General features: G+C 43.5%; 1 protein-coding gene across 12 annotated transcripts in view; it reads right to left on the bottom strand.

The window, feature by feature from the left end:
• The window catches only part of PTPRT (protein tyrosine phosphatase receptor type T), a 1,087,126-nt gene that overhangs the window by 575,888 nt on the left and 486,968 nt on the right, over positions 1-24,270 (bottom strand). For all 12 annotated transcript variants that reach the window (XM_049698694.1, XM_049698695.1, XM_012534093.3 and 9 more), the window contains exon 7: positions 15,757-16,050. In XM_049698694.1, coding sequence (XP_049554651.1) covers positions 15,757-16,050 — 294 coding nt within the window. The remainder of the gene's footprint in view (positions 1-15,756; positions 16,051-24,270) is intronic.

The raw sequence follows: 24,270 nt of genomic DNA, 5'->3' as shown, positions 1-24,270 counted from the left end.
ATAAAGTTGCACTGAATGAGCAAATACCGAACCATTGTTCCTAGGCTCCTGAGAGCCTCGGATACAATGTTTTTGTCAACCGGTCAATACATAACCTTGTTTTATGTCTGTTTTTGTTTAAAGATACCTTGTTTAATATACACTGTTAATTCATTAACACTGAGCCCACAGCCAAGAGCTGTAACTCACGCAGAGCAAAGCTTACCTAACACATGCATTTTCTCTGGAAGGCACATCACAGCCTTCTTGCGCTCAGGGACCCTAGGCAGCACTTTGGCACTATGCTTGGGGGCTATTTTAAACAGAAAAGTCAGCAACAAAAAGCACCCAAATGGGAAAAACATGGCACTAAACAGACCGTGAAAAGGATATTATTTACAGGAGGAGACCTGAAACAAGAAGGCAGAGCGTCTCCTTGTTCAACCTGGGAACGTGTGCATTTGGCAACTCAAAGTTTTCATCTCTCTGCGCATGTCTGTGAGTGACCGTGAAAGCACTGTGAGTACTGCTTTTGGTATCACAATTATATTTTAGCAAGTAGTTGAATTTGCAATCATGGAGTCTGCAGATATTAAGGACAGACTGTATTTCTGTATCTACATTCAATGTAATATACATCTCCCCCTTGGCTTCAGGATCCATGAAAACCAAGACCATCTCTATTTTTTTTTTTTTTTTTTTTTTGCGTTACGCGGGCCTCTCACTGCTGTGGCCTCTCCCGTTGCGGAGCACAGGCTCCGGACGCGCAGGCTCAGCGGCCATGGCTCACGGGCCCAGCCACTCCGCGGCATGTGGGATCTTCCCGGACCGGGGCATGAACCCGTGTCCCCTGCATTGGCAGGCGGACTCTCAACCACTGCGCCACCAGGGAAACCCAACCATCTCTATTTTATCCATCATGCTACCTATTTAATACCTATTTGTATTTATTGAAGTAAAAATAATAAGTGCATGGGAGAATGTTCATTATATACTGCTAAATAATCAGTTATAGAACATGTACACTTTGGCTTCATTTTGTGTAAAGAGATGTACATTTCTGCATTAGAAAAAAACTAAAACAAACCATTGGAAGAGTTACACCAAAATCTGGAGTAGTTATCTCCAAGTGGTGGGGTTATGGGTGATTTTTATATTCTTTTGATGTTTTTCTGTATCTTCCAAAATAAAAATAATAGAAACATATTTCTTTCACCATCACTCCAAAACGCCATGAAAATGCGAAGAGCTGCCCTAACTTTCCCAACACGTACAGAAGTCTGAACAATTCCAGGTATCAGAGTCTCTCTAACTTGCAAGCAAACATATTGATCCCCATCCCGCCAGGCTGTTCATATGATGGGGTTTACAGCTCACCCCCAGAGGACCAGAACTCTCCTAGGTAATATCTTTTATCTGGTATCTTTGAAAATATGTGGCCAGAATGAAGTTGAATGCTCTTGGCATATTACAGGCATCCCGTTGCCCAATCATTCTGAATCCTAAACTCCCCGCAATACAGAATATCATTCATCTTGTTAGCCACACCTAATTGAGGATGCATGCCCATCCTTGCTTCAAACTTCTGGATGTACCAGCCAGACCCGGAAGTGAAATGCACAAGGCTCTGTCCTCAGGGAGTTCAGAGTCCAGGACAGCTCAAGACAGTGGGATGGCCGTGAACTGCCTGCCAGAGGCCTTTAGATGCCTAAACTGCCATGGCTTTGATTAAATGCTTTGGGGTGGGTGCAGGGGCCAAGGGCACATACCATACCTACTGTAAAAGGCAGTTATGGGTCCATTATTGACTTCTTCCTTGGGATACTCCTCTGGGCTCAATTTTATTGTGCTTAGTTCATATACCATCCTATATAAAATAGCCTGGGCCAACTTTAAATGGACTTTCTGCTTAACCTTCAAATTCAAAAAAGGAATCAATTAATCAGAACCCCTGCCTCCTCCCGTCCCCCCCTCCTTTCCCCCAAGCTATCAGGTTAATCCAGGATTCACAGCTCATTGAAACCTTCGACAGTAGCCGGAGGGCAGGAGTCAGAGTTTGGGGTCAGGATGTCATTTCACAGCTATCCCAAGGTCTGAGATATAGGGAAGGTCTCGTAACTCCTGAGGGCTTCTATGTTCCCCTAGAGTAAAACGGTGGTGTTTATCCCAGTTAGTCTCAGAGTCACGATGAGGATCAATAACGTTTATAAAAGGCTCTAGAAAGACAGTATTGTAAAGGATTTACAAACACAGGTGGTATTGGCCACTTGGACAGGGCCTGGGGTTTTCCTCCCAAAATGAGTTTCCCGAACTGTGGTCTGGATGTCTGCCCGGCTATTACGCCAGGTCAGGAGATGCACAGTTAGGGTCCTCCTTTCTCTGACAGGCTTTCTTTTGCAAACCTTCTTTGGGTCAGGCTCCCAGCTTCCTTCCCTTCTCCATAAAGAATTCCCTCCTCCCTTCCTCAGTTCCTCATTGCTTGGGGCACTGTAAGCTTATTCCACCAATGGGGCTGAGACAACAGGTCAAATGGTTATAAAGCAAGTTGAAGCCTAACTGCATCCCAAACACCAACATAAACCCCATATCAATTAATGAGTTCAATGTAACACATGAAACTATCAGAAACACCAACTTGGTAATAGTTTTTATCTCTGATAGACGCCTTGTTGGGTCACTTAAATTTTTGTCTCTGTATTTTTCTGCTTTTCCAAATTTTCTGCAGTGTAGCACGTATATCTCCACAACATCCATGCATTCAACACCAATTTACTGAGTGCCTACTATGCGTCAGTCACGATTCCAGGAACTAGTGACCAGAACGGATGAAGCTAGAGTGTCCTTGGGGAAGCACAAAGTCTAATGGACAGGCATGCAATAAACAAACAGACACAAATAATTAGATAATCACAAACTGGGATAAGTTCTGTGAACAGTGTCATAAATTGTTCGAAGGGGGAGTGGGAAGGAGACTAACTTATATTAGGGTGTCAAGTAGGGTCTCTCTGTGAAGTGACCTTTAGAGCGACATGCAAAGGAGAAGGATGAATGAGCTGGTGAAGAGTATGAGTGGAGAGAGAGTTCCAGGGAGAGGGAACAGCCTGGGCAAAGGCCCTGAGGCACGAAAGAGGGTGGCCATGGTGTTTTTGAAGAACAGAAAAAAGACTAGCGTGGCAGCTGGCACACGTGAGCGAGGCAGAGGCAATGGAGAAGTGGAGGTTATGAATAGACATGAATTAAAGCAGACTTGAAATATCACTTCATGCCTATGAAATGGTCAAATTTTTAAAAGATGACAGTATATAGTTTTGCCAAGGCTTACACTAAAAGTGCTCATATCATTAAAAAAATAGCATAATTATTTCATTGACAGCAATCTGTGAAATGCAGCAAACGCCATAAGGACGTCTCTAACTTTTAATACCTTACTCCTTGAAATTCAGCCTAGAATATCATTCAAACAGAAGGTTACAAGGCAGGAAGATGGTGACATTTTGGAAACACCCAAATATCCAACAATACAGGAATTGTTAAGCAAATTTTGGCAATTAAGACTCTATGGGACACTAAGAAGCCATTAAAACAATGTTGAAGATTCCTTAAGAACATGTAAAATATTTACTTTATGGTGTTGAGTGACAGGCGGAGACATAGGACATGAGGCATAATTACATAAGAATGGGGTCAATGATTGAAAAGGAATATGCACTTACAAAGAAATTAATTGGTATATGAGATGTATTTTCTATTTGCTTTGCTGTAGATACTACATTACTCTTTTCAAGTACAAGGATGAGGAGGACAAAGAAGGAAGAACAGCAGCAGATACCATAGTAGCTGCAGCAACTGTACCTGCTTTTAGCCCTGGGCCCAGCTGGAAAAGGACTGGTGGGAAGAGTTACACGCTTCTAATGATTCAAGACATCCCCTGCTAGGGAAGTCTATACGGTGGATGGACATCCACTCGTTGGTGGGTCCCCACAGACCTTCCTGCCACAGCTCCACTTAAGATGCTCAAAATGACTGAGGGTCGAGCCAGCGGTGGGTATGACTTAGAAACCACCACTGACTGACGCTCTGGTTTCCCTGCTTTCTGGCATGCGCAGCCAATTCCTCCGCATCCAGCCAGCTTTGTGCTCCCTGATGCACAGACTATTCCACTCTTAGTGTAATGAGGTCTCTGCATTCCAGAATGCCAGTGATGGGCAAGGCACCCTGGGATCTCCCTGGCCCTGACATAATTCTGGCTGAGGGTGCACGCCAAGCTCTTGAAATTGTCGGCCCTCCCAGATCCCTTTGGGAAGCGGCAAGTGGCTACCCTTTGTCCCTTGGACCCACTGCAGTGAAGATCTTAGGGTTTACTGGTGAGGAGGGCCTGGGCAGGGAGAGAGAGAGAGAGCCTCTAGGCTGTTAAATTGCCTGAAGCTCCAATCTACTAAGCACCTACTAAGTTGCAGGCGTTGTACCAGGCACTTACAGTTATACAGCCAGGTGGGGCAAGAGCAGGCATTAGAGTCAGACTTGATAGGCTCTAACCTCAGCCACTTCCTAGTAAGCTTCATGACTTGCAACAAAGTACTTAACCTCTCTAAGCTTTGGTAGTGACGGTGCTGATGGCCCGTACCTTCCTTTTTGGGGCTGCAAGCAGTTTCACTGCAATATTAGCCATCATTAATATTAATGACCCTTATTTCTATCCAGTGAGATAAGCAGTATAATCCCCATTTAACAGATGGGTAAATGGGATCAGAGAGGTTAAGCAAACTGCCCAAAGCTGTCTAGCATCCTAAGGGCAGAACCTGGATTCCAATTCAGATGGAGCTGTAGGGAGACTCTTCATCCGACTACCCCCTTTCTCCATCTGAGCAGACAGTAAAGCTTCGTTTGCATCCCAGGGCTCAGCAAATGTGCAACTGTTCTTGCACCTTCCAGGAATGTCAATGATTTACTAACTATGATAAAAATAATCTCTCACATTTATACAGAGTGCTTTAACATTTATAATAATCTTTCACGTTCACATTTGACTTTAAGGGGGAAACCTGCTTTCAAGTTGTATAAATTTTACATAACACAGCAAAACAAAGAAAACATTTACAGTGACCCATAGTCTCATTTATGTATATATATTATATATACACACATACATACACATATATCCCTATAAATGTAAATATACACCATATATAGGGTATGTGTTGTCTGTACGTGTGCATGAGAGCCCATAGACTAAAATACATTCTTTAAGGGAGGGTTGGTCCCATTAAAAGAAAGCCTTTGGTCTCAGCTAATATCTCTTAGCTGCCCTCCCTACACTCCCGCTTTAATGTTCACCTCAATGCAAAAGATGTGCAAAGACAGGACTGGACCTGAAGTTGGGGACCTCTCCGGAAATGAGAAGAAGTCTTTGCATCACCTGGAGGTGATCTGGGAGAGAGAGGAGAGAAAAATGGGAAAAATCCCTGCCCACTGAAAGGACTTTTAAGGCTGTGAAAGGATTTTGAGTTGTCTGCTGGTCAGCCTTGCAATGTCATCTCTTGCCTGTGCCCCTCCCCTCCTCCCAAGCATCAAGAGAGGTACTGCTGCTGCAGAAAACAGCCTGGTGCTCATGCAGCTTTGGGACAGCAGGAGAGAGGGGCCAGTTTCACTTCTGACCCCATTAGGACAGCCAGGAAAAACAGAGTGATGCTCTGCAACTCAGAGCAGGCAGTGAACAGGGGCCACAGGTGCTCCCCTGGGAATCTCCAGATGTCTTCGGGGGCAGGATCTGGAATGGGGGATTCTGCTCAATACTTCGTAGCTCTAACTGACAAATGGGCACCAGCTGAGAAATGGCCTGTGTATTTATATTTCAAAAAATTGGGACAGTAATTACACATGTGGTTTCGTAAGCTTTTTTTTTTTTTTTTTAAACTTACCATAGCATGAACCCATGCCATTAGATATTCCCTGAAAACATGGTTTGTAATATCGGCATAGAATTCCACCGTGTGCATGCATAAAACTTTACTTAACTATGTTCCTACTGGGGCAGTTAGGTGATTTCCAAGTTTTTGCCTTTATAAATAATACAGTGATGACCTCCATGTACACGATTCTTTTTCAGCAGCTCTGATTAGTTTGTTAGAAAAAAAATGAGCAAATTGTCCTCTAAATACACTGTGTCAGCTAACCCACCTGCAGAAATGCTGCTTCCTTTGTCCTTGACAGCGCTGGTTATTATCACTTAAAAGTAGATATATTTTGGTAATCTTACAGGTTAAAATTCATTTATTTGATTATCTGTGACACTGGACATTTTAAATTTGTTTTTCACCATTCATATATTGTTTGTCGGTTACCTATTTATACCTTTTAGGCCTTTCTAAAAAAAAATCAGTGTGATGACATTTTTATTGACTTATTAGAGCTCTTTACGTGTAAGAATATTATCCCTTTTTTCTCTATTTTGTCACATAGTTTTCCACACTGTTTACCTATTTGCTTTCTGAATTTTGTTAGGATAGCATAGGAGATTTTTCTTCTTCTTCCTTTTTTACATAATAAATTTGTAAGCCATGACTCAATGGTGGATGCATTTCCTTTGAATGAACTGTAATTCCTTCCTCATACAGAACAATATTTTCTTTATTTTCTTCTAGTTCTTGCTTTTTTCTGCTTTTAACTTCTTAATCGATCCAGAATTTATTTATTAGCATATCGTGATATCTATGCAATGCATTCTATTTCAATTCCAAATTATTAACCAATTACAGATATACTATGTTTATATGAATTCTCCATGCAAATAAACTTTGAAAGCCAGTTTCACTCTATGTTGGATTATTTTCTGGGCTTTAACTTTTTTTTTTTTTTTGCGGTACCCGGGCCTCTCACTGTTGTGCCCTCTCCCGTTGCGCAGCACAGGCTCCAGATGCGCAGGCTCAGCGGCCATGGCTCAAGGGCCCAGCCGCTCCGCGGCATGTGGGATCTTCCCGGACTGGGGCATGAACTCGTGTCCCCTGCATTGGCAGGCGGACTCTCAACCATTGCGCCACCAGGGAAGCCCTGGTCTTTAATTATTATAGCTATAATAAACACAGGTATTTCACAGTGAAATCCACCCCCCCCCGCCAAACCACCACTTTTAAAAGTGTTCTTCACTACACTCTCCTATATATTCTTTCAGATCAATTTTGAAATGACTCTGTCAAGTTCCAAAAAGAATCTCATTAGGGCTTTGATTGCAATTGTATTAAACCCATAAATTAATTTGGGGAGAACTGATATCTTCACAATATTAAACTTGCTAATCCAACATGATATATCTCTCCATTTATTCAGTTCTTGTTTTATCATCCTCGATAAAGTTTTGGGTGTGTGTTTTCATATAGTTTCTGCACATTTCTTGGTTTTCTCCTAAGTATTTATATTTTAATTGCATTTGAGAATAGGATACATTTTGTTATTTTTTTATAATGGTGATTACTGGCATATAGCTATTGATTTTTGTTTATTTGCTTTGTGTCCGACCATAATACTGAAATCTTAGTAGTTCTAATAGCTTTTTTTTTTTTTTTTTTGGTTTAGTTTATTCTCTTAGGCTTTGAGGCTATAAGAACATTTTCTGCTAGAAATAAGAAAGTGCCTTTCCATTCCTAGCTTACCCAGAATTCTAATCTGTAATGAAGGCTGAATTTTTTCGAATTACTTTTCAGTCTCCCCGGAGAAGGTCAGATGGTTTCATCTTTTGACCCACTGATACGAAGCATCAGACCAATAGTCTTTCTAATATCCAACTTTTTTCATCGGTGCATTTCTGATCACGGTGCCTTATGCTTTCATTATGATGCTGGATTTCAGGGGTCATATGAGGAAGGGCTGGAGCTTTGCAGCTATGTAATTAGAAGTTCAATTCCCAGCTGGGCCACTTCGGCAGGTATATGGCCTTGGGTCAGTCACTTACCTTCCAGTCAGTGGAGGAAATTGTACCCACCCTCCTAGTGCAAGAATTACAAATAATATAGTTACTTGTAACAAGCTCAATACAATGGCCCTCAGTGTGCGGAAGATACTCAAGCTACCATACTCAAGGGTAGCTGCTGTTTTCATTACTATAATCATCCATTTTCTTTGTGCTGTTATTTCAAGATTTCCATCAGTACAGGAATGACTGACCTCCAATTTTAATATATTTGGGGGCCATGTCTTTAGTCCAGCTAGCTTGATAAACAAACACTGTTAGCTTTTATTCTCATTAATACCTCTCTGTGGCTCACTTTTTCTTTAAACTCAACCTTCAAAGTTAGGAAGGATGGGGGAGTGTTTACCAGGGTGTGTTTGCTGACTTATTGTACTTCATCTCCCAGGTGGGCCTAGTTCTCTGGGGAGCAGAGGGTCACAGAAAAATCTAAACATAACAGGATGTTTAATAGGGCTTTTCTTGTCACTTTGGAATTTTACCCAAGGCTACAAAACCAAGAAGAGTAAGGAGTAAGTGCTGCCCCGTTCTACACAGAACAGCTAAGACACTTCCAGATGTCCCTTCCAGAGACTGCTAAGAGGTGTCCAACTGGACCCTCACTCTTTGCTCTGATACCACGCTCAGCCCATCCAGTAAGGAGACTGTACAGGCTGGGATGAAAGTCCCTGAGGTTGTGAATTGCAGGTGTAAAGTGAGAAAACTTTCTTTTCTCCTCCTCTTCCCTAAGCCAAGTGGGAGCTGGGTCTAAGGTAACCACTAGTAGGTACTATGTGTGCAGTGGGAGGGAGGGGAGAGGGGCCACAGGAAGAGGAGATGGACATCTCGTGCCCTAGCAGATACTTTGCTCCTCTGCAGACGCTTCTTGTCTCATGCAGCAGCTCCTGAACCAGGTGGGATGAGAAGAGGCCTTCCCTCCTCTTCACCCCCTTGGAGGTAACTCTCTCCAAGGTCCTACCCTCCAGGGAAGAAAGGAAGTGTCAAAGCAGCAGAGACACTGGCATGGGGGAGGGAGGGGAAGTGAAGGAACAGTCAGCTCCCCGTCTCCAAGTCATTTAGAGGAAGAGGTGGCCACAGTCCCTCTTCTGTGGCTGCCTTCAGTCTGGGATCAAGGGCACTGCTCGGGCGATAATGGCCCTTTGAGCATGGTATGGCCTGCATGGGAGACCCCTCCTCCCCTCGTTTCTCACAGTGTTAAGGAGTTCTCCGTGAATCTTTAAATTTTGCTTTGATTCTCGGCGGAATGATGATTCTACTTCTACTGGCTAACCTTGCTGTGTTTCCCTAAGATTTATGGACCATCCCACCAAGATCATAGCAGATGAGTCAGAGGTCTGTGCTCATACCACCATCCTGCCCAGAAGGAAGTTTCCATTTACTTCTAATTCAGGGCCCTACGAGTTAAGTCAGGTTATGCTACCCCCACCTTACAGAGTGAAACTGAGGCTTAGAGAAATGAGAAACATAAAAATAATAGCCTCACAATGCTAGTTACGGAGCTCTGCTCTATTTTCTAGACCCTAAATTCCTCTTTCCCTCTCTCTAGCCCTCCACTCTGCCCTAGAACTGCAAGCTAGACTAAAAACACACCAATCTGAGGATGTTCACTGCAGAGGGTCAGGACTCACCTCCACTCCCTGTCTGCCAAGGCCTCATTCCCACTAGCCTTGGCCTCCCAGAAGACAGAAGGGTCTGGAAAGCATGCTTCTCTCTCTTACTTAAGACTGGAGACAGAATTATAAAAGGACAATGCCCATCTCCCCCTCCCGCATTATCAAGAACCACTGCAGCCTCCTCTAGGTCCTGCAGCCACACGTCAAAGACTCCGGAACACCTGCAGAGGCACTCATCAGAGCTTCTGAGTGAATCCACCGCTGAGAAAGTGAAGAGAAGAGCAACTGGAGAAATCCTCTACAGCAGGGTCCATGATGCTACAGTGAAGGGAATCTTCCCAGGCCTGAGATTATTTCTAAAAACTGTTCATTAAAAGGGGCTCTGTGTCCTGGGTTCTCTGCTAGGCAGATAACGTGTCTCACTGAAGCCTCCCAACACAGTGGTACACTGTAATCTCTCACAAACGGAAGAAAAGAAACTGAGGCACCGACAGGAGAAGGAAGGCACCCGTGGTCACCCAGCTCACACGTGCCAGCTTGAAATAAAAATCAGAATCTTTTTAGCTCTAAAGTCCCTCCTCTTTTCACTAAATTCTAATGACTACCCTCACTTCACTGAGCCCAGCAATTGGGATTTCTCTTTTTTATCCCCTTGGAGAAAAGAGCAGGGCAGACACATATCCCTTCAAGTAGAAATCCATAAATATGTAAATAAAATATAATGTGCAATCAACCTCAGGTGCGAGGCAATGGGAAGAGAGCTCTCCAAATCGGCGGTGCGTGTCGCGTGTCTGGCTGTATCGAGTCGCTTTTCACTTAGAGAGCCTGAACCCTGTGAGACCACGATGAAGTGGACTCCCAGGCAAGGGCCCTTTGATTTACAAGAGGAAGCAATCACAGGGGGATGCATGATCGCTTGGCTTGCTGGACCGTTGAGGTGTGATTCCATAGCTATGATGTGAAGAGAGCTGCCCAGGGTCTGGCTGAAACACAGCTTTTGGGGAAAGAGATTTCTGGAGCATAAGAGAGAAAACTTTAGTTGCTATAGACCTGTTTTTGAGATATGGAGGAACAGGTCACCCGAAAGTAAAACCAGAATCCATAAGTGAGTGTTGCATGGAGGCAGATATGGGTAAAAATGAGGGAGAGTTTCTGAGTGATCATTTTAAGACATCAACAAGCAGGTGCTCGGGCCATTAAAAGTGGTACCTGCAGAAAAGATGCAGGGCCAGGTTGGACCAGTATGGTGTCTGCACCTCTTTTCTTCTCACCTGCCTTCCCCGCTTACTGACCTTGGGCCCTATCGTCAACGCCATTGGCCTTGGTTCTCCTTGTGGACTCCAGACAGTTGATGCAAAGAGCCTGCCTACTGCCCCTACTCTTTCAACCTAATGGATACTCTCTGCTCCTAACTAGGACCCCATCCAGAGTTTTATGATAACTAGGCTAACACTGGGTAGTGAATAATAATAACCACCCAGGATCCCCAGCAGTGACCTGGTCTTCCATGGGAGAACATGAGCACCCCCATCAGAGGTGGCATTCAAGGTGAGACTGGGTGGGCACCAGAGGGCCCCTCTAGGACCCAGCTCCTATGACTGGACATCTGCTATTGCGTTTGTGCCAGAGAAAACCACCTGTTGCTCTAGACCAGAAAATCTCTGAGAGTCCAGACTACAGTATGATCATCGTGTTCTGAAATGGGATTTCCCATGGGATGATGAAACACAACAAAAGAATACGGCCCACCCTTCCAAATGCCAGTCAGTCCAGAGAAGTGGACAAGTAAAGCTTCCTGTTTTGATATCATTACTCATAATCATAACATCCATAACAATAATAGCAACAAATAAGGATTTGTTTCATTACAGGTATCTAAAGAGCGTTTTGAGCTTTTCAGCTTTTGATGTACGTTATCATGTTTGCTCCCCAGGCTTAGACCTCAGGAAAGATGGCGAATGATTCAACTGACCAAAAGGAACAAAATGATGAATAGAAGAAAAAAAAATGAATGGGGCATCTCAAGAGAATAGCATGAAGAAAGAGAAGTAAACTGCTTTCATTGGTACAAAGATGTCCTTTTGATTTTCAAATCCAGGTGCAACCTGGTAGTTCTCCTGGAAGAAGAAGAGATAACGTTCTGGTCTCTCCTGAGCTCCAGGTTGACCTATACCATCACCTGCTGTGCAGCTGCACCTCAAACACAACATATTCAAACCTGGGCTGGCTTTCTCGCCCCTAAAGTGTCTTCTGTGTTTTCCATCTCAGAAGACAGCTCCATCACTCATCTCCCAGGCATCCAAACCAGAAGCCTGGGAGTGTCATCTACGGCTCTCTTCTCTTATCCTCACATTACTAGGTTCCTATCTGGTAAATCTGTCCAGGCTCGAGCTTAATTGGCTAAGGGTCTTGCTATGAACTCTAGACTATTGGCCTGGGACACTGCACTGTAACTAAACTCTTGACAATCTCTCCCCTTAAGGGTTAGAACCTGCTCCCAGTGCCCCAAGAATCTACCTAGTGACCTGGCAGACCAGGCAGAACCAGAATCATCGCCACCTGCCCTTGCTGAATTGGGCCTCCTGGCATCTTCTTGATACCTGAGCTTGTAGCTTCCAGTTGCATGCCTCGGCCACCAGTACCCAGCACAGAGCTGGGCACATGGAAGGGACTCAGCAGATGTTTGATGAACAGGACTATAGCTGCAGTGCATGGAGGCTATTCACGCTCAGCTTGTCTCCATAGTTACCAGTCTCTTTATCACTCAGTCCCACCCTCAAGAGAACATTTGCAGAGGAAACTCCATCAAACCATGTGATGGAGAGTTCCTTAGGCCAAGAGACTTAGCTGTAAGAAGGTCATTGACTTGTGAGCTTCATCTGATGATTCTGCGCCTCCGTTTTTTCCCATCTACCTCTCAGAACTGCCTCAAGGATCAAGCAATATAATGGACACACTACCAAAGTGGCACCTGGGTATGACACTCTATCAGTGGTTCTTAAATGTGGGTGTGCATCGGCATCCCTCAGAGAGCTCCTTACAGCACAGATCTCTGGCCTCCATCCCCAGAATTTCTGATTCACTAGGTCAGGGAACAGGGCCTGAGAATTTGCATTTCTAACGAGTCCCCTGGTGATGCCGATGCTTTTCGTTCAGGACAAAACTTTGAACTCCACTGCTCGAGATCATTTTAACAGCATTGCTCTTTCCACGCCAAACTTGTTTTTCTCCACAAAGTGTGCTATTTCGGTACTTGACTTCATGCTTTACTCTCTTTGCTGTTTTGTCGGAATCTTAACCCAGTCTGTAAATTCCTCTGGGCAGAAATTATACCTTCCACACTCCACACTCTCTCATTTTCTGTTTTGTAAAATAATGAGTACATTTCCAGTATGATTAATAATAGAATAGAGAAAGGGGGAAAAAACTCAGACTACCAACCCCAATAAACAGCCTCCACAAGTGGATATCAGCCCTGGAATTCTCTTAAAAATTAATTATGAGGCAAAGAACATTCTACTATCAGTAGCAGTGTGGAAAAGATGATTACCTCTTTGATGACACATTTTGTAAAATGTGGGTTATTCAAGATTTTAGGCATAACTTACTTAAACATCAATATTTTTTGAAATATAAAACCACAAACAGCATTTTCAACTCATAATTTTTATACTGATAGTCAGACAATCGTGTTTTCAACATGTAAAATCCATTACACAGCCACGGCAACAGTTTGCAATAGATTGTAAATTTTTATTGAGATGATCATCTTGCGACTGAATTTCAAAATGCATTATATGATCATCAGCAAATAAGTCCATGGGGGCTGCTAAAGTGCTTTGAATATCATTTATAAAGATCAAAAACCCTGGAAACCCTGTAGAAAGAGAAAAGTCTCATCGGCAGGATCAAATCAATTATTTTTATGGATGAATACTGAATTGCAAAGCTGAGATAAGGTATTACCTGGTTTAATAACACATCCTTATGTCTTTTTAAAGTAGTAAGTTTTATAATCAAGTTTCAATGAGGAATTTTACCAAAGGCCTGTTTTTGAAACTAATCAAGAAAATGGCATCTCCGTTCATTGTGGTGGTTCAATAACATTCAAAGGAATATTCCCAAGCAAAGGAAATACTCACTAACTCTGCGTTACATGCTACCAAGACGCACCACTGAGATATTTAAGAATGGTTACACTCAATTCTGCTATAACGCTTACTTTGAAAATGCAAATGTCTTAACATGATTGATATGTTAGGGAACAATGAGAGGACAGCGTGAATTTCACATTTGCTATGTGAGATTTTGTACACAGAAACACTAGTGAAGCAGAAAACCACACCCAGCTGGACTGAGTCACATAGGAACACACAAGACGCACCCACCTCAAACATCTACCTGCTTCCTTCGTTCACTGTGTGCGTTACAAGCCACACTGATCCACACATGGTGTCACAACTTACTGCCACTTTCAGACAGGCCTCCTCCACCACTGCACAGTAGCTCATGGGCTGCAGCCTTCGTGATACCCACTTCCACAGGCAAACTCCAGGACGTTTCACGGTAACACCCCATTTGTATTACAGTATTTATGCATATCTTAGCCATTAACACGTGTACAATTGTGCAGCCATTTTTACTAGGTTCTTCTCTTTTTGGTGTGTCACTGATGAGTGCTGTACCCCAGCCCCATTTTCCCCCATAAGCCCAGTGGTTTTTACTGCATAACTTTGAATAGTGCAACAATTTTTAGGCACACGTATGTTGCATTATAGCAGAACTGACTGTGTTTTACTTTTTTGTTCCATGGAAGTCACTGTGCTGATGGGTCCTTCTCTCCCCACCCAGAAGTCATCAAGGATTCCTTTTCCCTCAGAAGTCAATGGCTCATGTTGCCACTTCCCTGGTCCCCCACTGGGGCACCCCCAGCTCTGTACCACATGATCAAGGGCATTCGAGTCAGGGAACCTGAGGGCAAATCCTGAGTGTGCTGTTGGCCAATTCTATGACTTCGGATAAAACTTGAAAAAATATTGAGTCTCTATTCTTTCATTTATATATGAGATAAAAGTACTTACATCAAATGGTTACTTAGGAAAAATGAGATAAAATAAATAATGTGATTTGCAGCAAAAAACAAACCCATAAAACACTGAGTCCTTTTAATTTCTTGAGTTGCATTTGAAGCCAGAACATCGCAGGGGTACAGTCAGGGGTATAATCCCAGACAACACCCCTTGTTAGAAACACCACAGAAGCCTAGAGCTCTTGCGGATTGACACAAAGAACACTCCCATACACAGCCCTAGTCAGCAAACTCTTTAGCAGCATCCGGAAACCTCAGAGAAACCGCTGGAGCCTGGCTGGAGGGAACACTGACCAGGAGCCTGTAGGGATGTAGAATCCAAAGGACCCTTGGACAGAGAGTCTCAGCCCAGACTCCTAAGTAGGTGCCAGAAACCCCCAAGGGACACAGAGGTGGGCGGCTCTCAGGAACTAAGGCATTTCCAGAATCCACTGAGAGACGCTTTCAGAGCCAGGAGGCACTCAAGATGCAGCTGGTACCAGGAGCCCCTCAGAGACAGAACCAGAACCAGGAGCCCTCGGGGACACTGTCAAAACCAAGAGCTCATTAGGGTCACAGGTCCAGCCCAGAGATCCTCAGGGCCAAAAATAAAATCAGGAACACCTGACATACGCAACAAGCATCAGAACCACTCAGAGACATAGACCAAATGAAGCCTCAGGTCACATGGTTAGAGCCACGAGCCCCCAGAGATACAATCAGAGCCTGGAACCGTCAGAGACACAGCCAGGAGCTCTCAGAGAAGCAGGCCCAGAAGCCCTCAAAGAAACAAGGCCAGGAGCCCTGAGAGACACTGTCAGCACTAGGAAGGCTCAGACACGCCAGTGGCACCAGAAGCCCTTGGAGAGAGGGAACCAGTGTCCCGGAAAACACTGTCAGGACCAGGAACCTCTCCATGACACAGCTAGAGTCAGGTGCTTCCTAGACTCCCAGTCAAAGCCAGGAGGTCCCCAGAGATGCCTCTGGAGCCTCTAAGGCAAGACCAAAACTCTGGTGTTTTTTTAATCACAACAGGAAGCACACTCATACCAAAGTGGAGGAATTACTGTCACGGGAGCAATCACTCCCAGCAACTGCCCAACCTCTCAAAACGGAGTCAGGAAGAAGAGTCCTACCTGCACACTTGGTTCTGGTGGTGAGGGGAGGCCCTGGTGGTCCCGTGCCCCCTTCCCCTGGTCGCGTGAGCAGTACCCGGATCTCATACTCCACATCGGGGTCCAGGTGCCACAGCTTATAGTTGGGAGAGTCGACGATGTGGGTCTCTGCCCAGGTGCCGGTGGTGGTGCGGTACTCCACCTCCTTCAGGATGATGGGGCCGTCTCCAATGATGGAGTTGGCATTCGGCTTGATCCACAGGTATGTGGCCCCCACGGCCAGCAGCTCTGGGGGGGCGATGGGTGTGGGAGGCTCTGAAAGACAGGAATCAGCAAAGGATGTCAGACCCAAATGGTTTACAGAGCAGACTCCAAACACGTGAGGACAAAGGACAGAATTCCGGACAGCCAATGAAAACAGCCCAAATCCCTTTCTCAACCCATTCACGTCCTACTTTAATTAAATCATTGTATGTAAATACCTGAATCAGCATTTCTTAAGTAACTATATTCAACACCTACTGTATCTCCTTCATTTAAAGAAAGGAAAGAATGATGGCCATTGTGAGGAAAAGATTTTTCTTGAACACGGCAAAGATGCCTGGGGCAATAGTGTCTTTTCTATCCTCAAATGAGAACCTGCCTTTAGTAAAGTGGAGTTTGGTTCAAAACCCAGGAGAGGCAGGAGTTTACAAACATTTCTTTTATAGGGACACGTAGATTGTTAGTGGATGTTCTTCCAAATAGTGATAGGAGCCTAAGTAGCAAAGGGATGATGGCATAGCAGGAATTCAGCTTCTTCCTCAACCCTAGCGATCTCCACCATCAGAGAGAGGGGCGCTGGCCACAGTGACCCCAGTGGGAATCAAGGGTCAAGGGAAAAGTCATGCTGAGTAATCTTGGATCTCCTATGTGTTGCCATCTCTCTTCCATTAAGTTCTGTAACTTCAGCTAAACAGACCAGAATTGCAGCAAAGCATGAATGGTGGCCTCTTTCCGGCAATTTTTAGCTCACTGGCAAATTATCATTTACTTTATCCTCATTTACCAGAAAATCTCATCTGCAACACTTTGTGTAATTCTTGGGACATTATCACCTCCGTTTTAATGAATTAAAAAACAGAACCCAAGTGATCAGTTCACCTAACCAAGACAGTGGAGCAGGTAAGGCAGGATGGGACCCACATCTGATGCCTTTCAAGACCAGCTCTCCCTTTGGAAAGCTGTTTGCCTCTCGATACCCATTTTCTACAGATCAATGTGGATATTTTTATTTTTATTTGTAGCAAAAAATGGCAGTGGGACAACAATAAAGAAGTGAGAAGAAAGAGAAGATAGGCCCCCTTCCCTACCACCCAATATAATCACCATTTTTATTTCTCCATGTTCCATTCCAATTTCTATGCGTATACTTAAACCATATTTTTGTGGCTACAGTAACACACAGACCCAATGTAGATTTTCTTTCCTTCCCTCACTTATTAGATCCAAAGGACTTTGTTTACATACTATGTGGATTTTACCATCGCTGTCTTTAATAGTGATAGAATCCATCAGATAATTACACTAATTATTCTCTGATTGTTGGGCACATGAGTTGTTTGCTGCAATGAACATCTCTGTGCAAATGATTCCAGTCCATCTCGTCTCATATTTTCTTATGACCAACTTCCAGGAAGGGATTATCTATCAAAGGGTATGAACAAGTTATTGATTCTTGGAGTAGAACTAGGAAGTGAAGGGTGCGGAAGGCATTTGGGGGTGGAGTACAACTTAGCTGTGCTCAAGAACTTTTGGAGAGCCTCTGAGCTATTCAGGTGGCTAAGGCAGGTATGAGTTTCAGTTTGGAACTCAGGTGAGAGCTCTGGGATAGATAGGGCTCATTCAGTGTTTTCTTTCTAATTAATTATCTAGCAACAAAGATTCTCCTGAAAGAGAATAATCATTATGAAGCAGAGGTGGACAATATTTTCTCAGTGTGACTCGAAGCAAATCTTCAGGGACAAGTTCAGATTGCCTCTATTATAGCCTGCCATTTGGTCAGAGAAGGAAATTAAGCAGATTAGTCAAGCTAGATGCTTTTCTTTACAAAGCCATGGAGGTTATTACTCAAGGCCTTGTTATCTCAAAGGTGTTTGCAGATTGATTTTTGGATAATTTGTTCCACGTAGAGAAGTTGGCAGGCAGATAATTTCTGGGCTCATCCTCTGTGCATTTTAAATATATAGACCCTTTGATCACCATTATCAACTCTCCAGAGTTCCCATCAGTCTCCAATGAGGCCCCACGGGTGATATTTCATAGCTCTGTGATGACTCTGTCCAATTCCTTAGTATAATTATTCACAGACCAGCTCTGGACAGAATTAAGATCAGCAGGCTTTAATACTTTAAGGCTTGAGCAAGTGGCTACATTAAACTCTCTTCCACTGACTTTCCACAATGGTTTCCTTCTCTCCTATTTCAGGCATTAGCGGTAAACTGCTGACCACCAGAAAGAAAACAAAGCATCAATCTTTCCAAATGTTTAGTCCCTTTTCATGTATTTCTGAAGGTAGGTGCAAGTATAGTAACCAACATTCCCTCGAGGATATAAATGTCTCCATCTCAAATGACAAACTAGTTTACACGTCCATGTGCAGACTATCTTTCCCTCTGACCCCTCAAGAATTGTCAGGAAGTACATCCTAGTGTTTCCTGTACGTGGCACCAAGGGGCCATCAGATCATTCTTGTTTTTCCTGTTTGTAGTAACTTATAGATTTATAAATGGCATTCTTTAGAAGCCACATGTACTAGTGTTCAAAGAGAAAAAAGCAGGAATGAGACACAGAATGATTTTTTTGGTAGGTACCACCTTTTTAAATAATGCACAGAAAGACCGTGTTTATCTGTATCAGTTGTCCTCTCTGAGATGAACTGTTCAGACGGACAGTGCAAGAACTCTATGAAGACATCTAATCCAACCACCAGAGTCATCAGACAGGAAACCAAGGACCAGGGAGAGCCCATGAGGCTAGAAGGAGGTGTAGGCAGCTTTGGAACTCAGGGCCCAGGTAGCACTCCCGCCCATCGTTTTCTCCTCTTGTACTTGAGATGTTTAAGCAATTAACCAGAAAGATCATTGAAGGAAGTCTGTAAGAGTAGTCTTTAACTTTGGTTGATACAAAGGACCTTATGAAAATGTGGTGAGAAGTTCCAGACTTTCCCCAGGGAAATGCACATAAGCCTACTACTACCTAGAGGTCTGTACATCATTTCAGGAATTCACGAACCCCTTCTGAAGCCCCTACATGAACCCTTGAAGAGTCTATGCTGAAGATAAAGGAAATCCACAGAGATTCTAATGACAGCCCACATGCCCCTAATAGCTGACACTTCTCTGGGACCCTGACCCTTTGTTGCAGGGACTAAAGGCTGGGATCACAATCATGTAAGGAAATGGAACTTGATGTAGGGGTCATAGACCTAGTACTTCCAGGCTCCAGGTTCCCAAGCGTTTGGGTGAAAATCAACATGCTAAGATTTCCCCAGGACAATGCCAAGTAAATGTCTAGGTTCCCATGACTATGACCCACCCAGCACATTCACAGATTCAACATCTGGACTAAAACATTTGAAGGAAAAAAAACATGATTCTACCCATTTAATGTTATAACTTAGGTAGAAAACTTCCACAGAGGCTGTCTTAGTAGCTTGGGTTGCTATAACAAAACACCATAGACTGGGTGGCTTACACAACAGACATGTATTTATCACAGTTCTGGAGGCTGAGAAGTCCAAGATCAAGGTTCCAACAGATCCAGTGTCTGGTGAGGACCCTCTTCTTGGTTTGCAGACAGCTGCCTTCTTGCTGTGTCCTCACACGGTGCTGGACTCTTCCTCTTCTTACAAGGGGATTAATTCCATAATGGGGACTCTGCACACACGACCACATCTAAACCTAATCAGCTCCCAAAGGCCCAACTCCTAATACCATCACATTGGGATTAGGGCTTCCACATATGAATGGGCACAGGCCATGTTTTCAAATCCATCTTTCTGTGCATGAAGGGCTTTGTCTAATTGTGGGGTCTTGAGATGAACAACCTGGCAGAGAGAGACTTCCTGTGAAAGAAACCCCAACTGGTGTGTACTCTGTGCCTCTCACGTGCCAGACGGAGTGCTGAGTGTGTGCAATTTAGTGGTAAAAAGAAATACAGGTTGTCTGTACCCACGGACTCACAGGGTAAGGCAGCCAATTAAAGCGGCATTGACAATAATGTGGAATGAGAGTCATGATGGGGTGACGGGAACAGTTATGAGGCCTGTGAAGGGGCCTAATCTAGTCGAGAGCTTAGGGAAGCTCTTGCAGAGAACATTTGGGCATGATCCATGGGGCCAGAAATTCACATTAAGTCTGTGAGCAAAGAGACTGTCCTAGGAATCCTGTAGTTCTGAGTTGCTTGGTGCCACCCAGAGCCAGACTGGCACACAATTTTTTAAAACTATGTACTCTGCACACCTATTCATTCACTCGTTATATAAACATCGAGTATCTGCTTCATGTGACACTCAGTCCTAGCCACTGAGGATACAACAATAGACGAAACAGACACAGTCCTGGTTGCCAGGGGCTCACATTCCAGCTTTCGCTCAAGGACTGAGAGAAAGAGGAATAAGGAGAGAAAGAAGTTAATTCAGAAGCTGCTGAAGAGGAGAAAATCATAGGACAAGCCAGGCCTAGGGTGATGCTTGGATCAATCAACTGATACACATACACACAACAGAATGCTACGCAGCAAGGGAAAGGGAACAAACAACTGATGCTCACCATGGACAAATCTCAAAAGAAAATGATGTTGTGCAAAAGAAGACAAAAAAGAAGAATGCATAATGATTCCATGTATATGAAAAGTTCAAGAACAGGCAAAACTGATCTACGGCAATAAAAGCCAGAATTACAGTTACCTGTGGGAACAGGTGCTGACTTGGATGAGGCATAAGAGAACTTTCTGGGGTGTTAAAATGTACTCCACATTGATTTGCGTGATTAAATAGTAACAACCAGAACCGTGTTAACGCTGGTGGGGTGATTTCCTGGAAGGAGGCATAAGAAAACTTTCTGGGGTGATAAAAATGTCCTTATCTTGACTAGAACTGTGTAAGACTCATCAAACTGTACACTTAAAATATAGGTATTTCGCTGTATGTAAATGATACCTAAAAAAAAGTCTAAGAAGAACAAACAAAAATATGGCTTGCCTGTAACCCAGCAGGTGGGTTTGAATTAAGAAGAATGCCACAAACTCTTACTTGGAACTGAACCCCAGAGTATTTGGAGGGAATGAGCCTTTAATCCCGTATCATTTCTGTCCACACAATTCCATCAGCATCATCAGATGCTTGATTCCCGTGAGCTTTCTGAACAAGAGGTTGTTCAGGCACACATCAGTTCTCATTCATGAGTCTTTTCACATATGAAACGACCAAGCCCTCTCTTTACCTGGTCCCACGCCATCAGCTGTGTGGAGCCAGGAGGAAGTGTTTGACATCCGATGGCCCTCTCTGCTGACAAAGGTTGGAACCAAATCAAGAGGGAGGGAGCCTGGTTTTCAGGGAGATGAGATCTGAGTTGGGAGATGGCTCTGGCCCCCTCTAGCCGGGAATAAAAGCACTCTGAGGACAAGAACCCCATGGACCATCATCCCTGAGGCCTGGGCAGCAACTGACCCCGACCGGTCAAGCCTCTCCTTGAACATGGAGGTGGCGAAGTGACCCCTTAGTGCAATTCTCCTTCATCCTCAGCAACCTCCAGACCAATTCTGTCTTTCTCTTTCCTGCTGTGAGCACGTATAACAGTTTGACTCCCCGGAAATTCCTACAGAGAGCAACAGGGCTTCAAATAGCTAGAGAGCAAGCTTTGCGATTATGTATTGTCTGCTCCAGACAGAAATCAAATATTTTGAGAAAAACTGAATGTTAGTAAGATGTGAAGTGAGCCCTGAGACATGTTTAAGGTGAACACAGCCTGGCCTCTGACATTGTCTATCACCCTGTGCCTCCCACTTGATCACCTTTCCAACCACATTGCACTTACTGACCCATAAGAGTCCATGGGAATACTCCACCCTACCCCGCCTGCCAATATACCACACATACCCACAGGCTATTTTATCATTCCCACATCCACACTTTTGCACACATTTTCTCCCAACTGCAACATCGTTCCTTTTGCTTTGAACCAAACCATGCCCATTTTTCTTTTCAATTCTGCTGCACAGACCACAAGGCTAGGCACAGAGTAGGTATTTCAAAAGAATCATGATGATTAGATTTTCTACCCACTGGCATGCAATACTTTCATAAAATAAGGCATTGACGATCAAAGAGGAGAAGGGAATCTAGCTTGGGGCCGGGGTCTGCCTTTCTTTGTCTTTCACCGCTAGTCAGCTGTGTGACCCTGGACATACCACCCAGTCTTAGTGGTCCTCAGTATTTTCATCTTTAGAATTAAAGGTGGTTCAAATTATAAAAGTATCTGAATTTTCTGCCAAGGACCATAGGGATTCTGCGTGGCTATGTTTACTGACTCTACCCTGGCTGTGCTGTCAGTAGGAGACTCCACTGTCTCAGTCATCTCTGGCCCATGAGGTCCCCGAGCAGAAGACATAATAAGCAGATACAGCATCCAATCCAGCAGTCTGTGCCAACTAGAATTAGTCTTTGTGTCCTAGCCTAACATATGGCCAAGGTTCAAGAAATATTTAATGTCTCATTTTATTGGACAGAGAAAATACTGGACAAGTTTTCCCAAAATAAGAGGTCGAGGTGGCAAGGAAGGGGTTAAAAAGAGAAAGGAGAGTGGCAGAGAGAATAGTGGATGGACATCCAAGCTGGGAACTGGATGTATTTGGGAGAAGGCATCAGACAACTGGAACAGAACACTAGTCAAAGACATAGCTAAAAAAAAATTATTTGAACTAAATGAAGGTCTGAGTTGGTGGACGAGAAAGACCACAGTGGGTTGCGGGAAAAATCAATGACAAGACTCAAACTTAAGCACATACTGGCAATACTTTGAAATAGCAGACTAAAGAAAAATTCCCACAGCATCTAGACAAAAACAGGTCTCCAGCAAAACAAAACAAAAAGACTAAAAAATCAGTTTCCAGAGTTCATCATTTCAATTTGAAACACTGGGATATAACAGTGAAGGCGATAACAGTAATAAGCATCACAAATGACAGCAGCAGCAGTTAACGAGTTCTGCACATTTTTGATGTACCTGTCACTGTTCTTGGTGCCTTAAAATATTAACTCATTTAACCTTCACAGCAACTCTATGGGTAGCCAATACTATGATCCACGTTTTTCTGAACAGAAGAAAGAGATGCAGAATAAGTAATTTGCCCAATGCCAGACGACTAGTAATTTAAAGAACCAGGCTTAAGGCCAAGGAAGCCTTACTTGGGGGCTCTGCATTCCCAACCACAAGAGTATAACACACACACAAGGTTTTAAGAGGATGTTTCATGTCCCAAGAATTTTATAGCCAGCTAAGTTGTGGTGCATTAGGAAAGCCAGTAGATAGAAAATTTCAGATTCTGAAAAATGCAGAAGACATATTATCTACACACCCTTCCTTGGAGAAAAATTACTTGAAAATAGACCCTAGTCCACACTGGGGTGAGTCGAAATCATTACCTCTAGGATGGGGGAACTGGGATAGCAAAAGGACAGGTCCTGTGGGATAATTACTACCACAGGATTCTTCTTTCTCAGAAAAGAGTCTAGAAGAGAATCACTGCCTCATGCCAGACCAAATGGGAGACAAATCCCAAACTTAAAAAAAAAAAAGACAGAAATCCCAATGGCATTTAGATTGTGCTTAAAAGCAAGCAACTTCACCATGAATGGTTAACCCTTGCTTTGGCAATAATTCTGAAAATGGACACAAAAAATTTCTCCGGATAATTTCTCCCTTAGACAAGACTCTCCAAAGGTACAGAAGTCCAATATTAACTAAATGAAAATGAACCCAAAAAACCCCACCTACCTATGCCTCTTAAAATGCCTAGCCATAAACAGACCAAATATTGGTGTTTTCCTTAGGGTTGTGAGGAAATGAGTACTGTTTTCTTTTTTGTGTGTTTCTACAAATGTCCTCTAATAAACCTGAACTGGGTGTTTATTCCAAAGACAAGCATTTTACTTTTTTTTGTGGGGGAGGGGTGGTTAAAAATGTTTATTATGATAAAATATATATGACATAAAATATGCCATTTTAATCATTTTCAGTGTACAATTCAGTGTATTAATTATATTCGCACTCTTGTGCAACCATCACTGCTCTGTGTTTCCAAATCTTTTCCATCACCCCAAAAAGAAACTATAGACATAAGACAATATCTCCCATCCCCCTCTTCTCCCAGCCACTGGGAACCTCTACTCTACTTTCTGTCTCTATGAATTTGCCTACCTAGGTATTTCATATAAATAGAATAATACAAAATTTGTCTTTTTGTCACTGCCTTATTTCACATAGCATCTTTTCA

The sequence above is a fragment of the Orcinus orca genome, chromosome 16, assembly GCF_937001465.1.
Source record: "Orcinus orca chromosome 16, mOrcOrc1.1, whole genome shotgun sequence".
NCBI classification, from domain to species: Eukaryota; Metazoa; Chordata; class Mammalia; order Artiodactyla; family Delphinidae; genus Orcinus; species Orcinus orca.
This window is presented reverse-complemented; position numbering and strand designations above follow the sequence as displayed.